The sequence below is a fragment of the Carcharodon carcharias genome, assembly GCF_017639515.1.
Source record: "Carcharodon carcharias isolate sCarCar2 chromosome 37 unlocalized genomic scaffold, sCarCar2.pri SUPER_37_unloc_14, whole genome shotgun sequence".
Taxonomy (NCBI): domain Eukaryota; kingdom Metazoa; phylum Chordata; class Chondrichthyes; order Lamniformes; family Lamnidae; genus Carcharodon; species Carcharodon carcharias.
The window spans coordinates 39,000-61,604 of NW_024470763.1; the positions used below are offsets into that span (position 1 = coordinate 39,000).

The following is a 22,605-nucleotide window of genomic DNA, read 5'->3' on the forward strand; positions in this document are numbered from 1 at the left end:
TACAGGGCCACACAGTCCGTACCCACAGTAACCTCACCGATTCACATCAACTCCTCCACAACCGACTATCAACTTGTCTCGCAGCAACTCACAACACTGCAAAGACCCTCACAGGAAAGGGTGGAGCAAACGTGGTCTCTGCTGTAACGCAACAAAGGCAGTGCACAGGAAGATCCCACTAACAGCTCGCCGTTAACAGCCAGGTCATGCGTGTCAGTGATGCTGGCTGTGAGATAAACATTGGGTCCTACACTGGGAGAACCTCCTCTACCACAGGAGCTGTGGAGGCTGTCACTGAGTATAGCGAAGGAGGAACCAGATAGATTTCCGGACTCTAAAGGTGTTAAGAGGTATTGGGTTGGGGGGGGGGGGGTGGTGGGCGGGAGAGCAGGAGTACGGCTTTGAGATAGAGCATCAGCCATGATCATACTGAATGCTTGAACAGGCTCGAAGGGCTGAATGGCCTCCTCCTGCTCCCAGTTTCTCTTAGAGTCATAGGGGTCTACAGCACAGAAAAATGCCCTTCGGCCCATCGAGTCTGTGCCGGTCAAACAAGTACCTAACTATTCTAATCCCATTTTCCAGCACTAAGCCCATAGTCTTGTATGCCATGGCATCGCAAGTGTTGAGGGTTTCTGCTCTACCACCCTTTCAGGCAGTGAGTTCCAGATTCCCACCACCCTCTGGGTGAAAAAATTCTTCCTCACATCCCCTCTAAACCTCCTGCCCGTTACCTTAAATCTATGTCCCCTGGTATTGTTCCTTCCTGTCTACCCTCTCTATGCCCCTCAATTTTATACACCTTAATCATGTCCCCCCTCAATCTCCTCTGCTCCAGGGAAAATAACCCCAGTCTATTCAATCTCTCCTCATAACTAAAACTCTCCAGCCCAGGCAACATCCTGGTAAATCTCCTCTGCTCTCTCTCTAGGGCAGAGATAATTCAATGTTTCTATCCTCTTCCAAACAGTGACCATGGGATCTTTTACATCCACCCAGGTGCACAGAAGGGCCTCAGTTTAGTTACTGCCTCAACTGAAAGATTGTCCCTCGGACAGTAAAGCACTCACTCAGTACTACCCCTCAGAGAGTAAAGCACTCACTCAGTACTAACCCTCGGACAGTAAAGCACTCACTCAGTACTACCCCTCAGACAGTAAAGCACTCACTCAGTACTACCCCTCAGACCGTAAAGCACTCACTCAGTACTAACCCTCGGACAGTAAAGCACTCACTCAGTACTACCCCTCAGACAGTAAAGCACTCACTCAGTACTAACCCTCGGACAGTAAAGCACTCACTCAGTACTACCCCTCAGACAGTAAAGCACTCACTCAGTACTACCCCTCAGACCGTAAAGCACTCACTCAGTACTAACCCTCGGACAGTAAAGCACTCACTCAGTACTACCCCTCAGACAGTAAAGCACTCACTCAGTACTACCCCTCGGACAGTAAAGCACGCACTCAGTACTACCCCTCAGACAGTAAAGCACTCACTCAGTACTACCCCTCGGACAGTAAAGCACTCACTCAGTACTACCCCTCAGACAGTAAAGCACTCACTCAGTACTACCCCTCGGACAGTAAAGCACTCACTCAGTACTACCTCTCAGACAGTAAAGCACTCACTCAGTACTACCCCTCAGACAGTAAAGCACTCACTCAGTACTACCCCTCAGACAGTAAAGCACTCACTCAGTACTACCCCTCAGACAGTAAAGCACTCCCACAGTACTACCCCTCAGACAGTAAAGCACTCCCACAGTACTACCCCTCAAACAGTAAAACACTCCCACAGTACTACCCCTCAGACAGTAAAGCACTCACTCTACTACCCGTTGGACAGTAAAGCACTCACTCAGTACTGACCCTCCGACAGTGCAGCACTCCCTCTGTACTGACCCTCCGACAGTGCAGCACTCCCTCTGTACTGACCCTCCGACAGTGCAGCACTCCCTCTGTACTGACCCTCTGACAGTGCGGCGCTCCCTCAGCACTGACCCTCTGACAGTGCGGCGCTCCCTTGGTACCGACCCTCAGACTGAGCTGCACTCCCTTATGCTTATATTATATTTTCCATTCCTGAGTTTGATTCTAACCCCAGGAATGCTGTTAAAAATTGAGACAGTTTTTTTTTAATTCATTCACAGGATGTGGGCGTCGCTGGCTGGGCCAGCTTTTATTACCCATCCCTATTTGCCCTTGAGAAGGTGGTGGTGAGCTGCCTTCTTGAGCTGCTGCAGTCCATGTGGTGTAGGTACACCCACAGTGCTGTTAGGGAGGGAGTTCCAGGATTCTGACCCAGCGACAGTGAAGGAATGGTGATATATTTCCAAGTCAGGATGGTGAGTGACTTGGAGGGGAACTTCCAGGTGGTGGTGTTCCCATCTATCTGCTGCCCTTGTCCTTCTAGATGGTAGTGGTTGTGGGTTTGGAAGGTGCTGTCTAAGGAGCCTTGGTGAGTTGCTGCAGTGCATCTTGTAGATGGTACACACACTGCTGCCACTGTGTGTCGGTGGGGGAGGGAGTGAATGTTTGTGGATGGGGTGCCAATCAAGTGGGGCTGCTTTGTCCTGGATGGTGTTGAGCTTCTTGAGTGTTGTGGGAGCTGCACTCATCCAGGCAAGTGGGGAGTATTCCCTCACACTCCTGACTTGTGCCTTGTAGATGGTGGACAGGCTTTGGGGAGTCAGGAGGTGAGTTACTCACCACAGGATTCCCAGCCTCTGACCTGCCCTTGTAGCCACAGTATTTATATGGCTGGTTCAGTTCAGTTTCTGGTCAATGGTAACCCCCGGGATGTTGATAGTGGGGGATTCACTGATGGTGATGCCATTGAACATCAAGGGGCGATGGTTGGATTCTCTCTTGTTGGAGATGGTCATTGCGTGGCACTTGTGTGGCGTGAATGTTACTTGCCACTTGTCAGCCCAAGCCTGGATATTGTCCAGGTCTTGCTGCATTTGGACATGGACTGCTTCAGTATCTGAGGAGTCGTGAATGGTGCTGAACATCGTGCAATCATCAGCGAACATCCCCACTTCTGACCTTACAATGGAAGGAAGGTCATTGATGAAGCAGCTGAAGATGGTTGGGCCGAGGACACTAACCCTGAGGAACTCCTGCAGTGATGTCCTGGAGCTGAGATGACTGACCTCCAACAACCACAACCATCTTCCTTTGTGCTGGGTATGACTCCAACCAGCGGAGAGTTTTCCCCTGATTCCCATTGACTCCAGTTTTGCTGGGGCTCCTTGATGCCACACTCGGTCAAATGCTGCCTCGATGTCAAGGGCAGTCACTCTCACCTCACCTCGGGAGTTCAGCTCTGCTGTCCATGTTTGAACCAAGGCTGTAATGAGGTCAGGAGCTGAGTGGCCCTGGCAGAACCTAAACTGGACATCAGTGAGCAAGTTATTGCTAAGCAAGTGCCGCTTGATAACACTGTTGATGACCCCTTCCATTATTTTACTGATGATGGAGAGTAGACTGATTGGGTAATTGGTCGGGTTGGATTTGTCCTGCTTTTTGTGTACAGGACATACCTGGGCAATTTTCCACATAGCCGGGTAGATGTCAGTGTTGTAGCTGTACTGGAACAGCTTGGCTAGGGGCGCAGCAAGTTCTGGGGCACAAGCCTTCAGTACTGTTGCAGGAATATTGTCAGGGTCCATAGCCTTTGCAGTATCCAGTGCCTTCAGCCATTCCTTGATATCACGTGGAGTGAATCAAATTGGCTGAAGACAGGCATCGGTGATGCTGGGGACCTCTGGAGGAGGCTATGGATCATCCACTCAGCACTTCTGGCTGAAGATTGTAGCCAATGCTTCAGCCTTATCTTTTTGCACTGATGTGCTGGGCTCCTCCATCATTGAGGATGGGGATATTTGTGGAGCCTCCTCCTCCAGTGAGTTGTTTAATTGTCCACCACCATTCACAACTGGATGTGGCAGGACTGCAGAGCTTAGATCTGATCCATTCGTTGTGGAATCTCTTAGCCCTGTCTATCACTTGCTGCTTATGCTGTTTGGCAGGCAAGTAGTCCTGTGTTGTAGCTTCACCAGGTTGACACCCCATTTTTAGGCATTCCTGGTGCTGCTCCTGACATGTCCTCCTGCACTCTTCATTGAACCAGGGTTGATCCCCTGACTTGATGGGAATGGTAGAGTGGGGGATATGCTGGACCATGAGGTTACAGATTGTATTCGAGTACAATTCTGCTGTTCCTATCATAAAGCAGTTTGCAGCTGGAGTTACACAACCAGCCTTCCCTGAAGGACATCAGTCAACCAGTTGGATTTTACAACATTCTCACATTATCACGATCACGTTAACTGATATCAGCTTTCCCTTTGCAGATTTTTAAATCCAATTGAAGTTTGTTGTTTGTCCTGTGGAGATCTGAATTGTTATTCTCTGAGTTATTTGTCCATTCACTGACCCACTATATTGTACTTGGCTCAGTGCATCTGTAGCAGGTACACAGGGGAAGCAGAGGGTTCTCCTCTTGCTGTATTTACACAGCTCAATGTATAAACTTTTCATAATCAGCTCCACTTTGCTGAAATCCCTCAGCCAACACAGGGGAGCTCAGATCCTGGGAGCTGTCACAAAGAATTAGAGAGATCTGCAACCAACCCCGTTGGCACCCAACCCAGAGAGAGAGGCATCATCCAGACATCACACACACGGCTGCAGACGCCTCTTTGCTGTGCATTCGTTTATCCAGATTAGCTCTCTGGGACATTTCAGGATTGGCGATTGATCCGAGTGCTTAGTGCAGTCAACAGGGTGGGGATATTTAGGGGGAGGGGCAGTAGGGGAGGGAGAAGGAAACAGACACAAACACGCACACGCGCAGGCACGCACAAACACGTGCAGGCACGCACAAATACGCACAAACACATGCACAAACACGCACAAACATGCACAAACATGCACAGGCACACACAAACATGCACAAACACGCACAAACATGCACAGGCACGCACAAACACGCGCACGCACGCACAAACACGCACAAACACGCACAGGCACGCACAAACACGCACAGGCACGCACAAACACGCACAGGCATGCACAAACACGCACAGGCATGCACAAACACGCACAAACATGCACAAACACGCACAGGCACACACACATGCACAAACACGCACAAACATGCACAGGCACGCACAAACACATGCAGGCACGCACAAACACGCGCAGGCACGCACAAACACGCGCAGGCACGCACAAACACGCACAGGCACGCACAAACACGCGCAGGCACGCACAAACACGCGCAGGCACGCACAAACACGCACAGGCACGCACAAACACGCACAAACACGCACAGGCATGCACAAACACGCACAGGCATGCACAAACACGCACAAACATGCACAAACACGCACAGGCATGCACAAACACGCACAAACACGCACAGGCACGCACAAACATGCACAGGCACGCACAAACACGCGCAGGCACGCACAAACACGCACAGGCACGCACAAACACACACAGGCATGCACAAACACGCACAAACATGCACAAACACGCACAGGCATGCACAAACACGCACAGGCACACACAAACATGCACAAACACGCACAAACACGCGCAGGCACGCACAAACACGCGCAGGCACGCACAAACACGCACAAACACGCACAAACACGCGCAGGCACGCACAAACACGCACAAACACGCACAAACACGCACAGGCACGCACAGGCACGCACAGGCACGCACAAACATGCACAGGCACGCACAAACATGCACAAGCACGCACAGGCACGCACAAACACACGCAGGCATGCACAAACACGCACAGGCACGCACAAACACGCACAGGCACACACAAACACGCACAAAAACGTGCAGGCATGCACAAACACGCGCAAGCACGCACAAACACACGCAGGCACGCATAAACACACGCAGGCACGCACAAACACACGCAGGCACGCACAAACACGCGCAGGCACGCACAAACATGTGCAGGCACGCACAAACACGCACAAACACGTGCAGGCATGCACAAACATGCACAGGCATGCACAAACACTCGCAGGCACGCACAAACACGTGCAGGCACGCACAAACACGCGCAGGCACGCACAAACACGCGCAGGCACGCACAAACACGCACAGGCATGTACAGGCACGCACAGGCACGCACAAACACGCGCAGGCACACACAAACACACACAAACACGCGCAGGCATGCACAAACACACACAGGCATGCACAAACACCCACAAACATGCACAAACACGCACAGGCATGCACAAACACGCACAGGCACGCACAAACACACACAGGCACGCACAAACACACACAGGCACGCACAAACACGCGCAGGCACGCACAAACACGCGCAGGCACGCACAAACACGCACAAACACGCGCAGGCACGCACAAACACGCACAGGCATGTACAGGCACGCACAGGCACGCACAAACACGCGCAGGCACACACAAACACACACAAACACGCGCAGGCATGCACAAACACACACAGGCATGCACAAACACCCACAAGCATGCACAAACACGCACAGGCATGCACAAACACGCACAGGCACGCACAAACACACACAGGCACGCACAAACATACACAGGCACGCACAAACACACACAGGCACGCACAAACACACACAGGCATGCACAAACACGCACAGGCACGCACAGGCATGCACAAACATGCACGAACACGCACAGGCACGCACAAACATGCACAGGCACGCTCAAACACGCACAGGCACGCGCAAACACGCACAAACACGCACAGGCATGCACAAACACGCACAGGCATGCACAAACACGCACAGGCACGCTCAAACACGCACAGGCACGCGCAAACACGCACAAACACGCACAGGCATGCACAAACACGCGCAGGCATGCACAAACACGCGCAGGCACGCACAAACACGCACAGGCACGCACAAACACACACAGGCATGCACAAACACACACAGGCATGCACAGGCACTCACAAACACGCGCAGCATGCACAAACACGCACAGGCATGCACAAACACGCACAAACACGCGCAGGCACGCACAGGCACGCACAAACAGGCACAGGCACGCACAAACACGCACAGGCACGCACAAACACGCACAGGCACGCACAAACACGCACAGGCACGCACAAACACGCACAATGCACAGGCACGCCCAGGCATGCACAGGCACGCACAAACACGCACAAACACGCACAGGCACGCACAAACACGCACAAACAAGCGCAGGCACGCACAAACACGCGCAGGCACGCACAAACATGCGCAGGCACGCACAAACACGCACAGGCACGCACAAACACGCACAGGCACGCACAAACACGCACAGGCACGCACAGGCACGCACAAACACACGCAGGCACGCACAAACACGCACAGGCACGCACAAACACGCACAGGCACGCACAAACACGCACAGGCACGCGCAGGCACGCACAAACACGCACAGGCACGCACAAACACGCACAGGCACGCACAAACACGCACAGGCACGCACAAACACGCACAACCACGCACAGGCACGCACAGGCACGCACAGGCACGCACAGGCACGCACAGGCACGCACAAACACGCACAAACATGCACAAACACGCACAGGCACGCACAGGCACGCACAAACACGCGCAGGCATGCACAAACACGCGCAGGCACGCACAAACACACGCAGGCACGCACAAACACACGCAGGCACGCACAAACACACGCAGGCACGCACAAACACACGCAGGCACGCACAAACACGCGCAGGCACGCACAAACACGCACAGGCACGCACAAACACGCACAGGCACGCACAAACACGCGCAGGCACGCACAAATACGCGCAGGCACGCACAGGCATGTACAAACACACGCAGGCACGCACAAACACGTGCAGGCATGCACAAACACACACAAACACGCACAGGCATGCACAGGCACACACAAACACGCACAGGCATGCACAAACACACACAGGCATGCACAAACATGCACAAACACGCACAGGCATGCACAAACATGCACAGGCACGCACAAACACACACAGGCACACACAAACACGCACAGGCGCAGGCACACACAAACACGCACACGCGCAGGCACACACAAACACGCGCAGGCACACACAAACACGCACAGGCGCAGGCACACACAAACACGCACACGCGCAGGCACACACAAACACGCACACGCGCAGGCACACACAAACACGCACAGGCACACACAAACATGTACACGCGCAGGCACACACAAACACGCACAGGCACACACAAACACGCACAGGCGCAGGCACACATGCGCACAGGCACACAAACACAGGCACACACACATGCAGGCTTGCACACACACAGGCACACACAAACACGCAGACACACACAAACACGCACACACAAACACGCACAGACGCAGGCGCACACACAAACACACACACGTGCAGGCATACATACACAAACACACACGCGTGCACACAGGCACACGCGCGCACACAGGCACGCACGTACACAAACACGCACGCACAGGTGCACACAAACACGCACAGGCGCACACAAACACGCACAGGCACAGGCACACACAAACACGCGCAGGCACACACAAACACGCACAGGCACAGGCACACACAAACACGCACAGGCACACACAAACACGCACAGGCGCAGGCACACACGCGCACAGGCACACAAACACACAGGCACACACACATGCAGGCTTGCACACACACAGGCACACACAAACACGCAGACACACACAAACACGCACACACAAACACGCACAGACGCAGGCGCACACACAAACACGCACACGTGCAGGCATACATACACAAACACACACGCGTGCACACAGGCACGCACGTGCACAAACACGCACGCACAGGTGCACACAAACACACACACACACACACACACACACGCGCAGTGGGCAGTGACCGAGGGGCCGGGAGTGGGCAGCACATTAAAAGGTTCAACAGCCTGACAATGACCCACTGCAGGTTTTTTATTCATTCACAGGATGTGGGCGTCGCTGGTTGGGCCCAGCATTTATTGCCCATCCCTAATTGCCCCTTGAGAAGGTGGTGCTGAGCTGCCTTCTTGAACCGCTGCAGTCCATGTGGTGTAGGTACACCCACAGTGCTGTTAGGAAGGGAGTTCCAGGATTTTGACCCAGCGACAGTGAAGGAACGGTGATATATTTCCACATCCAGGTTTATGCTTCATGGATAAGCAGAAGGGCTGAGATTTCTGATGGTTTCCCCTGGTCTTTGGAATCTGTACTCTGGTGTGGAGTCCATTCACCTGACACAGCTTCACACTGCCCAAGATCTTTGGACTAGGCTCAAAGTTCATTCCGGCTCTGGTCTTTACTAACTGGCTGAGTCATACAATTACTTTCTACACTTTCATTTATTTCCCTACAAGTGCTCGATTGTTCCCACTCCACACCAAATTCAGCAAGAGTCAGTGTGTGTGGGACCCGTACCCCAGTGAGAGTCAGTGTGTGTGGGACCCGTAGCCCAGTGAGAGTCAGTGTGTGTGGGACCCATACACCAGTGAGAGTCAGCGTGTGTGGGACCTGTACCCCAGTGAGAGTCAGTGTGTGTGGGACCCGTACCCCAGTGAGAGTCAGTGTGTGTGGGACCCGTACCCCAGTGACAGTCAGTGTGTGTGGGACCCGTACACCAGTGAGAATCAGTGTGTGTGGGACCCGTACCCCAGTGAGGGTCAGTGTGTGTGGGACCCGTACCCCAGTGAGAGTCAGTGTGTGTGGGACCCGTACCCCAGTGAGGGTCAGTGTGTGTGGGACCCGTACCCCAGTGAGAGTCAGTGTGTGGGACCCGTACCCCAGTGAGGGTCAGTGTGTGTGGGACCCGTACCCCAGTGAGATTCAGTGTGTCTGTGGGACCCGTACCCCAGTGAGAGTCAGTGTGCGTGGGACTCGTACCCCAGTGAGAGTCAGTGTGCGTGGGACTCGTACCCCAGTGAGAGTCAGTGTGTGTGGGACCCGTACCCCAGTGAGAGTCAGTGTGCGTGGGACCCGTACCCCAGTGAGAGTCAGTGTGTGTGGGAGCCGTACCCCAGTGAGAGTCAGTGTGTGTGTGGGACCCGTACCCCAGTGAGAGTCAGTGTGTCTGTGGGACCCGTACCCCAGTGAGAGTCAGTGTGTGTGTGGGAGCCGTACCCCAGTGAGAGTCAGTGTGTGTGTGGGACCCGTACCCCAGTGAGAGTCAGTGTGTCTGTGGGACCCGTACCCCAGTGAGAGTCAGTGTGTGTGGGACCCATACCCCAGTGAGAGTCAGTGTGTCTGTGGGACCCGTACCCCAGTGAGAGTCAGTGTGTGTGTGGGAGCCGTACCCCAGTGAGAGTCAGTGTGTGTGTGGGACCCGTACCCCAGTGAGAGTCAGTGTGTCTGTGGGACCCGTACCCCAGTGAGAGTCAGTGTGTGTGTGGGACCCGTACCCCAGTGACAGTCAGTGTGTGTGGGACCCGTACACCAGTGAGAGTCAGTGTGTGTGGGACCCGTACCCCAGTGAGAGTCAGTGTGTGTGGGACCCGTACCCCAGTGAGAGTCAGTGTGTGTGGGACCCGTACCCCAGTGACAGTCCGTGTGTGTGGGACCCGTACACCAGTGAGAGTCAGTGTGTGTGGGACCCGTACCCCAGTGAGCGTCAGTGTGTGTGGGACACGTACCCCAGTGAGAGTCAGTGTGTGTATGGGACCCGTACCCCAGTGAGAGTCAGTGTGTGTGGAACCCGTACCCCAGTGAGAGTCAGTGTGTGTGGGACCCATACCCCAGTGAGCGTCAGTGTATGTGGGACCCGTACCCCAGTGAGAGTCAGTGTGTGTGGGACCCATACCCCAGTGAGAGTCAGTGTGTGTGGGACCCGTACCCCAGTGACAGTCAGTGTGTGTGGGACCCGTACCCCAGTGAGAGTCAGTGTGTGTGGGACCCGTACCCCAGTGAGAGTCAGTGTGTGTGGGACCCGTACCCCAGTGAGAGTCAGTGTGTGTGGGACCCGTACCCCAGTGACAGTCAGTGTGTGTGGGACCCGTACCCCAGTGAGAGTCAGTGTGTGTGGGACCCGTACCCCAGTGACAGTCAGTGTATGTGGGACCCGTACCCCAATGAGAGTCAGTGTGTGTGGGACCCATACCCCAGTGAGAGTCAGTGTGTGTGTGTGGGACCCGTACCCCAGTGAGAGTCAGTGTGTGTGGGAACCGTACCCCAGTGAGAGTCAGTGTGTGTGGGGCCCCTTCCCAGTGAGAATCAGTGTGTGTGGGACCCATACCCCAGTTTGAGTCAGTGTTTGTGTGACCCGTACCCCAGTGAGAATCAGTGTGTGTGGACCCATACCCCAGTTTGAGTCAGTGTTTGTGTGACCCGTACCCCAGTGAGAGTCAGTGTTTGTGTGACCCGTACCCCAGTGAGAGTCAGTGTGTGTGGGACCCGTACCCCAGTGAGAGTCAGTGTGTGTGGGACCCGTACCCCAGTGAGAGTCAGTGTGTGTGGGACCCGTACCCCAGTGAGAGTCAGTGTGTGTGGGACCCGTACCCCAGTGAGAGTCAGTGTGTGTGGGACCCGTACCCCAGTGAGAGTCACTGTGTGTGGGACCCGTACCCCAGTGAGAGTCAGCGTGTGTGGGACCCATACCCCAGTGAGAGTCAGTGTGTGTGGGACCCGTACCCCAGTGAGAGTCAGCGTGTGTGGGACCCGTACCCCAATGAGAGTCAGTGTGTGTGGGACCCGTACCCCAGTGAGAGTCAGTGTGTGTGGGAACCCCTACCCCAGTGAGAGTCAGTGTGTGTGGGACCCGTACCCCAGTGAGAGTCAGTGTGTGTGGGACCCATACCCCAGTGAGAGTCAGTGTGTGTGGGACTGTTCCCCAGTGAGAGTCAGTGTCTGTGGGACCCGTACCCCAGTGATTAATTTATTCCAGGTTCAGGTTCAAGTCGGATTAGTTGGGCCTCTGAGTGGGTGTTAGCTGCTTGAACCTCTCCCTGGAATACTCTGCAGCAAGAGCCGCTCTGTAACTCTGACCTACTGAACCTCACTGAGTCGTGGCTCCAGTGGGATGTTTAACATTGGAGTCTGACCCTGCCTGACCATTTGAGTGGGCAGCCATGGGTCAGCTCAGTATGGAGCTGCAGGTCAAGCTGTGTGTCCCCGTCCGCATCAAAGCATGTGGTCAGAGACGGGACCCCCAAACTGGGAGTCATGCACGAGGTTCCTGGTGAGTACATTTCTGTCCCCACACCCTGTACAGGCAGGCCTGAGTCTGTGTGCTGGGTGTTATAGGGGAATGTGTAATGTGCAGAGACTGTACTGTCAATCTTACCCTGTACAGGCAGGTGTCTGCCACCAGGTTACAGATCTTCTCCAGATCGTCAGTGAGCTCTAGTCTCGATCGGACAAATGCGCACAGTTCCTCGTTGCTCATCACATCCCAAATGCCATCACAAGCCAGGATAACAAACTCGTCCTCCTGCGATCGCTCGATTACCATCACCTCCGGCTCGGGAGAGACCAGCTGCTCTGTGGGCCCTTTCCCATCCACACACTTGTAATCGTAATCTCCTAGTGCCCGGGAGACAGCGAGCGAGCCATTGACTCGCTGGATCATCACGCTGCCCCCAGCGTTCTGGATCCGCTCCTTCTCGCGCGGGTTACAGGGCTTGTGGTCCTCGGTGGAGAAATGTACAGAGTGACCCCTCTGCAGGACCCCCCGCGAGTCCCCGCAGTTTATGAAGTAGATGTGCGTCGGCGAGACCAGCAGTGCCACTGCTGTGGATCCACTGCGATCCATATCGTTGTTCCCCAGCTCCGAGTCGTTCCTCATGTGCTCGTCGATGCTCAGGAACCCGGTTCGGATGGCCCGCTTCACACTCTCGACAGCAGCCTGGGAGTCACTCCTGCCGTCTGCCATCCCTTGGTAAACCAGAGCAGAGCTGAGCTGCAGTGTAGCAATGTTTCACCGCGTGGTTTCATTCCCCCTCCACCACCCGCTTGGCCAACTCTTTGCGCCATTAATTTTCAGCACCCGACGATGGGGGTGAGTGAGGTCCAAGCGAAACATCAGCTTGGCCTAAAGTGGCAGTGCCTGTGGCCAGGGATCTTGGTCAACAGCCTTGGCTCGGCGGGTATCAGTCCGGTCGGGGTCAGAGGGTCACGGGTTCAAGCCAACTCCCCAAACGAGCAGGAAATCCCAGAAACGCTCGGTGCAGCGCTGCTCCTGGCACAGTGAACGCCCCATCGTTTCATTCCCAATATCTCAACTAAAGCCCGGATCGGACCCAGGGAGCTGGGTTCAAAGGTCACAGTTACAAGGTCAGGACAGCTGGAGGCCGTTCAGCCCACGGGGTCTGTGCTGGTTCTCCGCAGAGCCATCCAGCTTGGCTCATTCCCCAGCTCCATCTCTGTAAACTCATTCCCCGCCTGTGTCTGTCTGCTTTCCCTTTCGAACTGTCCCTCATCTCCAAGTCCAAACCCCCTCACCGGCAGCGAGTTCCAGGTCATCACCTTCCACAGTGCACAGGAAATCTCTTCCTCACATCCCCCTGGCCCTGCCCAGGACCTTCAATCTGCAGCCCCTACACCCCCCCCACCGCCCCCCCCAGGTCCTCGTACCATCAGCCAATAGGAACGGCTGTTCTTTGTCTGTCAATCTTATCTAAACCCCTGCACCTGTACGCCTGTCACCCTGCACCTGCACGCCTGTCACCCTGCACCTGTACGCCTGTCACCCTGCACGCCTCTGCACCTGTACGCCTGTCACCCTGCACCTGTACGCCTGTCACCCTGCACCTGCACGCCTGTCACCCTGCACCTGTACGCCTGTCACCCTGCACGCCTCTGCACCTGTACGCCTGTCACCCTGCACCTGTACGCCTGTCACCCTACACCTGTACGCCTGTCACCCTGCACGCCTCTGCACCTGTACGCCTGTCACCCTGCACCTGCACGCCTGTCACTCTGCACCTGTACACCTGTCACCCTGCACGCCTCTGCACCTGTACGCCTGTCACCCTGCACCTGTACGCCTGTCACCCTACACCTGTACGCCTGTCACCCTGCACGCCTCTGCACCTGTACGCCTGTCACCCTGCACCTGTACGCCTGTCACTCTGCACCTGTACACCTGTCACCCTGCACGCCTCTGCACCTGTACGCCTGTCACCCTGCACCTGTACGCCTGTCACCCTACACCTGTACGCCTGTCACCCTGCACGCCTCTGCACCTGTACGCCTGTCACCCTGCACCTGTACGCCTGTCACTCTGCACCTGTACACCTGTCACCCTGCACGCCTCTGCACCTGTATGCCTGTCACCCTGCACGCCTCTGCACCTGTACACCTGTCACCCTGCACCTGTACGCCTGTCACCCTACACCTGTACGCCTGTCACCCTGCACGCCTCTGCACCTGTACACCTGTCACCCTGCACGTGTACGCCTGTCACCCAGCATGCCTCTGCACCGGTATGCCTGTCACCCTGCACGCCTCTGCACCTGTACGCCTGTCACCCAGCACGCCTCTCCACCTGTACGCCTGTCACCCTGCACCTGTACGCCTGTCACCCTGCACGCCTCTGCACCTGTACGCCTGTCACCAAACATGCCTCTGCACCTGTACGCCTGTCACCCTGCACGCCTCTGCACCTGTATGCCTGTCACCCAGCATGCCTCTGCACTTGTACGCCTGTCACCCTGCACCTGTACGCCTGTCACCCTGCACCTGTACGCCTGTCACCCTGCACGCCTCTGCACCTGTACGCCTGTCACCAAACATGCCTCTGCACCTGTACGCCTGTCACCCTGCACGCCTCTGCACCTGTATGCCTGTCACCCAGCATGCCTCTGCACTTGTACGCCTGTCACCCTGCACCTGTACGCCTGTCACCCTGCACCTGTACGCCTGTCACCCTGCACCTGTACGCCTGTCACCCTGCACGCCTCTGCACCTGTACGCCTGTCACCCTGCACCTGTACGCCTGTCACCCTACACCTGTACGCCTGTCACCCTGCACGCCTCTGCACCTGTACGCCTGTCACCCTGCACCTGTACGCCTGTCACTCTGCACCTGTACGCCTGTCACCCTGCACGCCTCTGCACCTGTACGCCTGTCACCCTGCACCTGTACGCCTGTCACTCTGCACCTGTACACCTGTCACCCTGCACGCCTCTGCACCTGTATGCCTGTCACCCTGCACGCCTCTGCACCTGTACGCCTGTCACCCTGCACCTGTACGCCTGTCACCCTACACCTGTACGCCTGTCACCCTGCACGCCTCTGCACCTGTACACCTGTCACCCTGCACGTGTACGCCTGTCACCCAGCATGCCTCTGCACCGGTATGCCTGTCACCCTGCACGCCTCTGCACCTGTACGCCTGTCACCCAGCATGCCTCTCCACCTGTACGCCTGTCACCCTGCACCTGTACGCCTGTCACCCTGCACGCCTCTGCACCTGTACGCCTGTCACCCAACATGCCTCTGCACCTGTACGCCTGTCACCCTGCACGCCTCTGCACCTGTATGCCTGTCACCCAGCATGCCTCTGCACTTGTACGCCTGTCACCCTGCACCTGTACGCCTGTCACCCTGCACACCTCTGCACCTGTACGCCTGTCACCCTGCACCTGTACGCCTGTCACCCTGCACCTGTACACCTGTCACCCTGCACGCCTCTGCACCTGTATGCCTGTCACCCTGCACGCCTCTGCACCTGTACGCCTGTCACCCTGCACCTGTACGCTGTCACCCTACACCTGTACGCCTGTCACCCTGCACGCCTCTGCACCTGTACACCTGTCACCCTGCACCTGTACGCCTGTCACCCAGCATGCCTCTGCACCTGTATGCCTGTCACCCTGCACGCCTCTGCACCTGTACGCCTGTCACCCTGCACGCCTCTGCACCTGTACGCCTGTCACCCTGCACCTGTACGCCTGTCACCCTGCACGCCTCTGGACCTGTACACCTGTCACCCTGCACCTGTATGCCTGTCACCCTGCACGCCTCTGCACCTGTACGCCTGTCACCCTGCACGCCTCTGCACCTGTACGCCTGTCACCCTACACCTGTACGCCTGTCACCCTGCACCTGTACGCCTGTCACTCTGCACCTGTACACCTGTCACCCTGCACGCCTCTGCACCTGTATGCCTGTCACCCTGCACGCCTCTGCACCTGTACGCCTGTCACCCTGCACCTGTACGCCTGTCACCCTGCACCTGTACGCCTGTCACCCTACACCTGTACGCCTGTCACCCTGCACGCCTCTGCACCTGTACACCTGTCACCCTGCACCTGTACGCCTGTCACCCAGCATGCCTCTGCACCTGTATGCCTGTCACCCTGCACGCCTCTGCACCTGTACGCCTGTCACCCAGCACGCCTCTGCACCTGTACGCCTGTCACCCTGCACCTGTACGCCTGTCACCCTGCACGCCTCTGCACCTGTACGCCTGTCACCCAACATGCCTCTGCACCTGTACGCCTGTCACCCTGCACGCCTCTGCACCTGTATGCCTGTCACCCAGCATGCCTCTGCACTTGTACGCCTGTCACCCTGCACCTGTACGCCTGTCACCCTGCACACCTCTGCACCTGTACGCCTGTCACCCTGCACCTGTACGCCTGTCACCCTGCACCTGTACACCTGTCACCCTGCACGCCTCGGCACCTGTATGCCTGTCACCCTGCACGCCTCTGCACCTGTACGCCTGTCACCCTGCACCTGTACGCTGTCACCCTACACCTGTACGCCTGTCACCCTGCACGCCTCTGCACCTGTACACCTGTCACCCTGCACCTGTACGCCTGTCAGCCAGCATGCCTCTGCACCTGTATGCCTGTCACCCTGCATGCCTCTGCACCTGTACGCCTGTCACCCTGCACGCCTCTGCACCTGTACGCCTGTCACCCTGCACCTGTACGCCTGTCACCCTGCACGCCTCTGGACCTGTACACCTGTCACCCTGCACCTGTACGCCTGTCACCCTGCACGCCTCTGCACCTGTACGCCTGTCACCCTGCACGCCTCTGCACCTGTACGCCTGTCACCCTACACCTGTACGCCTGTCACCCTGCACGCCTCTGCACCTGTACACCTGTCACCCTGCACCTGTATGCCTGTCACCCAGCATGCCTCTGCACCTGTATGCCTGTCACCCTGCACGCCTCTGCACCTGTACGCCTGTCACCCTGCACGCCTCTGCACCTGTACGCCTGTCACCCTGCACCTGTACGCCTGTCACCCTGCACGCCTCTGCACCTGTACGCCTGTCACCCAACATGCCTCTGCACCTGTACGCCTGTCACCCTGCATGCCTCTGCACCTGTATGCCTGTCACCCAGCATGCCTCTGCACTTGTACGCCTGTCACCCTGCACCTGTACGCCTGTCACCCTGCACGCCTCTGCACCTGTACGCCTGTCACCCTGCATGCCTCCGCACCTGTACGCCTGTCACCCTGCACGCCTCTACACCTGTACACCTGTCACTCCGCACCTGTACGCCTGTCACCCGGCACGCCTCTGCACCTCTATGCCTGTCACCCTGCACGCATCTGCACCTCTACGCCTGTCATCCTGCACACCTCTGCACCTCTACGCCTGTCACCCTGCACACCTCTGCACCTCTACGCCTGTCACCCTGCACACCTCCCATACTACATGCCTCTACACCTGTACACCTGTCATCCTATACACCTGTACGCCTGTCATACTGCACACCTCTACACCTGTACGCCTGTCATCATGTATACCTGTCACCCTGCACACCTCTACACCTGTACGCCCGTCATCGTGTATACCTGTCACCCTGCACACCTCTACACCTGTACGCCTGTCATCGTGTATACCTGTCATCCTGCATGCCTGTACGCCTGTCACCCTGCATACCTCTACACCTGCACGCCCGTCACCCTGCACGCCTCTACACCTGCACGCCCGTCACCCTGCATGCCTCTACACCTGCATACCTCTACACCTGCACGCCCGTCACCCTGCATGCCTCTACACCTGCATACCTCTACACCTGTACGGCCGTCACCCTGCATGCCTCTACACCTGCATACCTCTACACCTGTACACCTGTCACTCTGCACCCTGCACGCCTGTCACCCGGCACGCCTCTGCACCTCTATGCCTGTCACCCTGCACGCATCTGCACCTGTACGCCTGTCACCCTGCACGCCTCTGTACCTGTATGCCTGTCACCCTGCACGCCTCCGCACCTGTACGCCTGTCACCCTGCACGCCTCTACACCTGTACACCTGTCACTCTGCACCTGGACGCCTGTCACCCGGCACGCCTCTGCACCTCTATGCCTGTCACCCTGCACGCATCTGCACCTCTACGCCTGTCATCCTGCACACCTCTGCACCTCTACGCCTGTCACCCTGCACACCTCTGCACCTCTACGCCTGTCACCCTGCACGCCTCTCATACTACATGCCTCTACACCTGTACACCTGTCATCCTATACACCTGTACGCCTGTCATACTGCACACCTCTACACCTGTACGCCTGTCATCGTGTATACCTGTCACCCTGCACACCTCTACACCTGTACGCCTGTCATCGTGTATACCTGTCACCCTGCACACCTCTACACCTGTACGCCTGTCATCGTGTATACCTGTCACCCTGTACGCCTCTACACCTGCACACCCGTCACCCTGCATGCCTCTACACCTGTACGCCTCTACACCTGCATGCCCGTCACCCTGCATGCCTCTACACCTGCACGCCCGTCACCCTGCATGCCTCTACACCTGTACGCCTCTACACCTGCACACCCGTCACCCTGCATACCTCTACACCTGCACGCCTCTACACCTGCACGCCTGTCACCCTGCATACCTCTACACCTGTACGCCTGTCATCGTGTATACCTGTCATCTTGCATGCCTGTACGCCTGTCATCGTGTATACCTGTCATCTTGCATGCCTGTACGCCTGTCACCCTGCACGCCTCTACACCTGCACGCCTGTCAACCTGCACCCGTCCAGCAAATCTCCGCTCAGTCTCCTCTGCAGCAAGGAAGTTCCCAACATCGTGTCTGACCCGTGCGCAGTTACCGAGAGGGGGCACCGAATGGGGAAGGAGAATGCAGACAGAAACTGACCTTTGAACTCCTGGTTGCTGGTTATGTGCTGGAGGAGGTTCTTAGCACAATATTTGGCGACCCCTGACCCCGCGTGCCCATCATAAATTGCGAAGAAGGACCAGTTTTTCAGCTTGTCGTGTAACTCTGGCAAAGCCGTGTGTGTGTCCTCCATCTCCACACGCCAGCCCTGCATGCTGCAGAGTCCATAACGGATACTGTTCCCCTCCCCATGCTCATTGTGTTTCTCCGTGTTCGGACGGTCCAGAAAAGCTCCCATACTCAAGCGGAATTACCTAGAAAGGTTTACAGATAAAACATTCACTGAGACCGAGCCACAGGGGACACGGGAAAGGCCAGACCCCACTGCCCCGCGGGGCGGAGGTGGGGAGGGAGGGACTAGTGTGGCTGCTGCCTCATCGAGGCACAGGGAGGTGGGGGGGGGACACACAACTACAGCCGGTGTCCACTAACACACAACAGCTTTCAAACCTTGGTGAGCGTGAAGAAACACCACCACCCCCAACCCACCCCCCACATAAACAGGGGGACCCCCCTGTAAATACTGACACACTCCCTGGGGACCCCCTGTAAATACTGACACACTCCCCAGGGAGCCCCTGTAAATACTGACACACTCCCCGGGGACCCCCTGTAAATACTGACACACTCCCCAGGGACACCCTGTAAATACTGACACACTCCCCGGGGACCCCCTGTAAATACTGACACACTCCGCGGGGACCCACTGTAAATACTGACACACTCCCTGGGGACCCCCTGTAAATACTGACACACTCCCCGGGGACCCTCTGTAAATACTGACACACTCCCCGGGGACTCCCCTGTAAATACTGACACACTCCCCGGGGACACCCCTGTAAATACTGACACACTCCCCCGGGACCCACTGTAAATACTGACACACTCCCCAGGGAGACCCTGTAAATACTGACACACTCCCCGGGGACCCACTGTAAATACTGACACACTCCCCGGGGACCCACTGTAAATACTGACACACTCGGACACAGCTGGAGGTCCAAACTGATGTGGCTAACAGCTACACTAGTACCTAACTGAACGTAAGGAATCACGGGACCCGCGTTTTAGCTCAGAACAGCCCATTTACTTTCCTCACTGTTTATTCCAGAGGCTGCGCCCAACACATGACCAGGAGCAGGGGGATGGGTGGGAGACAAACACTGAATTTAAACCAGGATTTATGGTTCCAGCTTCATTCCAGAGTTTTAGTTAAAAGGTGTCCGCATGACTGAGTCCAGCCGAATTGGGGAAGGGGGAGTGAAGCGGGGGGATTCCTGTTGGGGACGACTGTTTATCTCCTTAAAAGTCTTTGAATCGAGTCACAGTGGGTGGCATTCTCCCCTTCATCTCACAAGGTCATGGGTTCAAATTTCACTCCAGGCTCAAGGTCAAAATCTAACCTGACACTCAATGCAGAACTGGCAGAAAACCCAGGGCCCGGTGCTGAGGGAGTGCCGCACTGTCGGAGGGTCAGTACTGAGGGAGTGCTGCACTGTCAGAGGGTCAGTACTGAGGGAGTGCTGCACTGTCAGAGGGTCAGTGCTGAGGGAGTGCTGCACTGTCAGAGGGTCAGTACTGAGGGAGTGCTGCACTGTCAGAGGGTCAGTGCTGAGGGAGTGCCGTACTGTCGGAGGGTCAGTGCTGAGGGAGCGCCGCACTGTCAGAGGGTCAGTACTGAGGGAGTGCCGCACTGTCAGAGGGTCAGTACTGAGGGAGTGCCGCACTGTCAGAGGGTCAGTACCGAGGGAGCGCCGCACTGTCGGAGGGTCAGTACTGAGGGAGTGCTGCACTGTCGGAGGGTCAGTACTGAGGGAGCACCGCACTGTCGGAGGGTCAGTACTGAGGGAGCGCCGCACTGTCCGAGTGTCAGTACTGAGGGAGTGCTGCACTGTCGGAGGGTCAGTACTGAGGGAGTGCTGCACTGTCGGAGGGTCAGTACTGAGGGAGTGCTGCACTGTCAGAGGGTCAGTACTGAGGGAGCGCCGCACTATCAGAGGGTCAGTACTGAGGGAGCGCTGCACTGTCAGAGGGTCAGTACTGAGGGAGTGCCGCACTGTCAGAGGGTCAGTACTGAGGGAGTGCTGCACTGTCGGAGGGTCAGTAATGAAGGAGTGCTGCACTATCGGAGGGTCAGTGCTGAGGGAGCGCTGCACTGTCGGAGGGTCAGTACTGAGGGAACGCTGCACTGTCGGAGGGTCAGTACTGAGGGAGTGCTGCACTGTCAGAGGGTCAGTGCTGAAGGAGTGCTGCACTGTCAGAGGGTCAGTACTGAGGGAGTGCTGCACTGTCAGAGGGTCAGTACTGAGGGAGTGCTGCACTGTCAGAGGGTCAGTACGAGGGAGTGCTGCACTGTCGGAGGGTCATTACTGAGGGAGTGCTGCACTGTCAGAGGGTCAGTACTGAGGGAGTGCTGCACTGTCAGAGGGTCAGTACGAGGGAGGGCTACACTGTCAGAAGGTCAGTAATGAGGGAGTGCTGCACTGTCGGAGGGTCAGTACTGAGGGAGTGCTACACTGTCCGAGGGTCAGTACTGAGGGAGTGCTGCACTGTCAGAGGGTCAGTACTGAGGGAGTGCTGCACTGTCAGAGGGTCAGTACTGAGGGAGTGCTGCACTGTCAGAGGGTCAGTACTGAGGGAGTGCTGCACTGTCAGAGGGTCAGTACTGAGGGAGTGCCGCACTGTCGGAGGGTCAGTGCTGAGGGAGTGCTGCACTGTCAGAGGGTCAGTAGTGAGGGAGTGCTGCACTGTCAGAGGGTCAGTACTGAGGGAGTGCTGCACTGTCAGAGGGTCAGTACTGAGGGAGTGCCGCACTGTCGGAGGGTCAGTACTGAGGGAGTGCCGCACTGTCGGAGGGTCAGAACTGAGGGAAGTGCCGCACTGTCGGAGGGTCAGTGCTGAGGGAGCGCCGCACTGTCGGAGGGTCAGTGCTGAGGGAGCGCCGCACTGTCGGAGGGTCAATGCTCAGGGAGCGCCGCACTGTCGGAGGGTCAGTGCTGAGGGAGTGCTGCACTGTCAGAGGGTCAGTACTGAGGGAGTGCTGCACTGTCGGAGGGTCAGTACTGAGGGAGTGCTGCACTGTCAGAGGGTCAGTACGAGGGAGTGCTACACTGTCAGAAGGTATGTACTGAGGGAGTGCTGCACTGTCAGAGGGTCAGTACTGAGGGAGTGCTGCACTGTCAGAGGGTCAGTACTGAGGGAGTGCTGCACTGTCAGAGGGTCAGTACTGAGGGAGCGCTGCACTGACAGAGGGTCAGTGCTGAGGGAGTGCTGCACTGTCGGAGGGTCAGTACTGAGGGAGTGCTGCACTGTCAGAGGGTCAGTGCTGAGGGAGTGCTGCACTGTTGCAGTGTCAGTACTGAGGGAGCGCCGCACTGTCGGAGGGTCAGTACTGAGGGAGTGCTGCACTGTCAGAGGGTCAGTGCTGAGGGAGTGCTGCACTGTCGGAGGGTCAGTA

The 22,605-nt window shown here is 56.8% G+C and overlaps 1 protein-coding gene across 1 annotated transcript in view; it reads right to left on the reverse strand.

The window, feature by feature from the left end:
- LOC121274675 (protein phosphatase 1B-like) overlaps window positions 1–19,397 on the reverse strand; it is a 52,964-nt gene extending 33,567 nt beyond the window's left edge. The window contains exons 1-2 of the mRNA XM_041181968.1: window positions 19,128–19,397; window positions 12,331–12,920 (exon numbers count right to left, since the gene is read on the reverse strand). Of these exons, the coding sequence (XP_041037902.1) occupies window positions 12,331–12,920; window positions 19,128–19,386 (849 nt within the window). The 5' untranslated portion in view covers window positions 19,387–19,397. The remainder of the gene's footprint in view (window positions 1–12,330; window positions 12,921–19,127) is intronic.
- Between the last annotated feature and the right edge of the window lie 3,208 nt (window positions 19,398–22,605).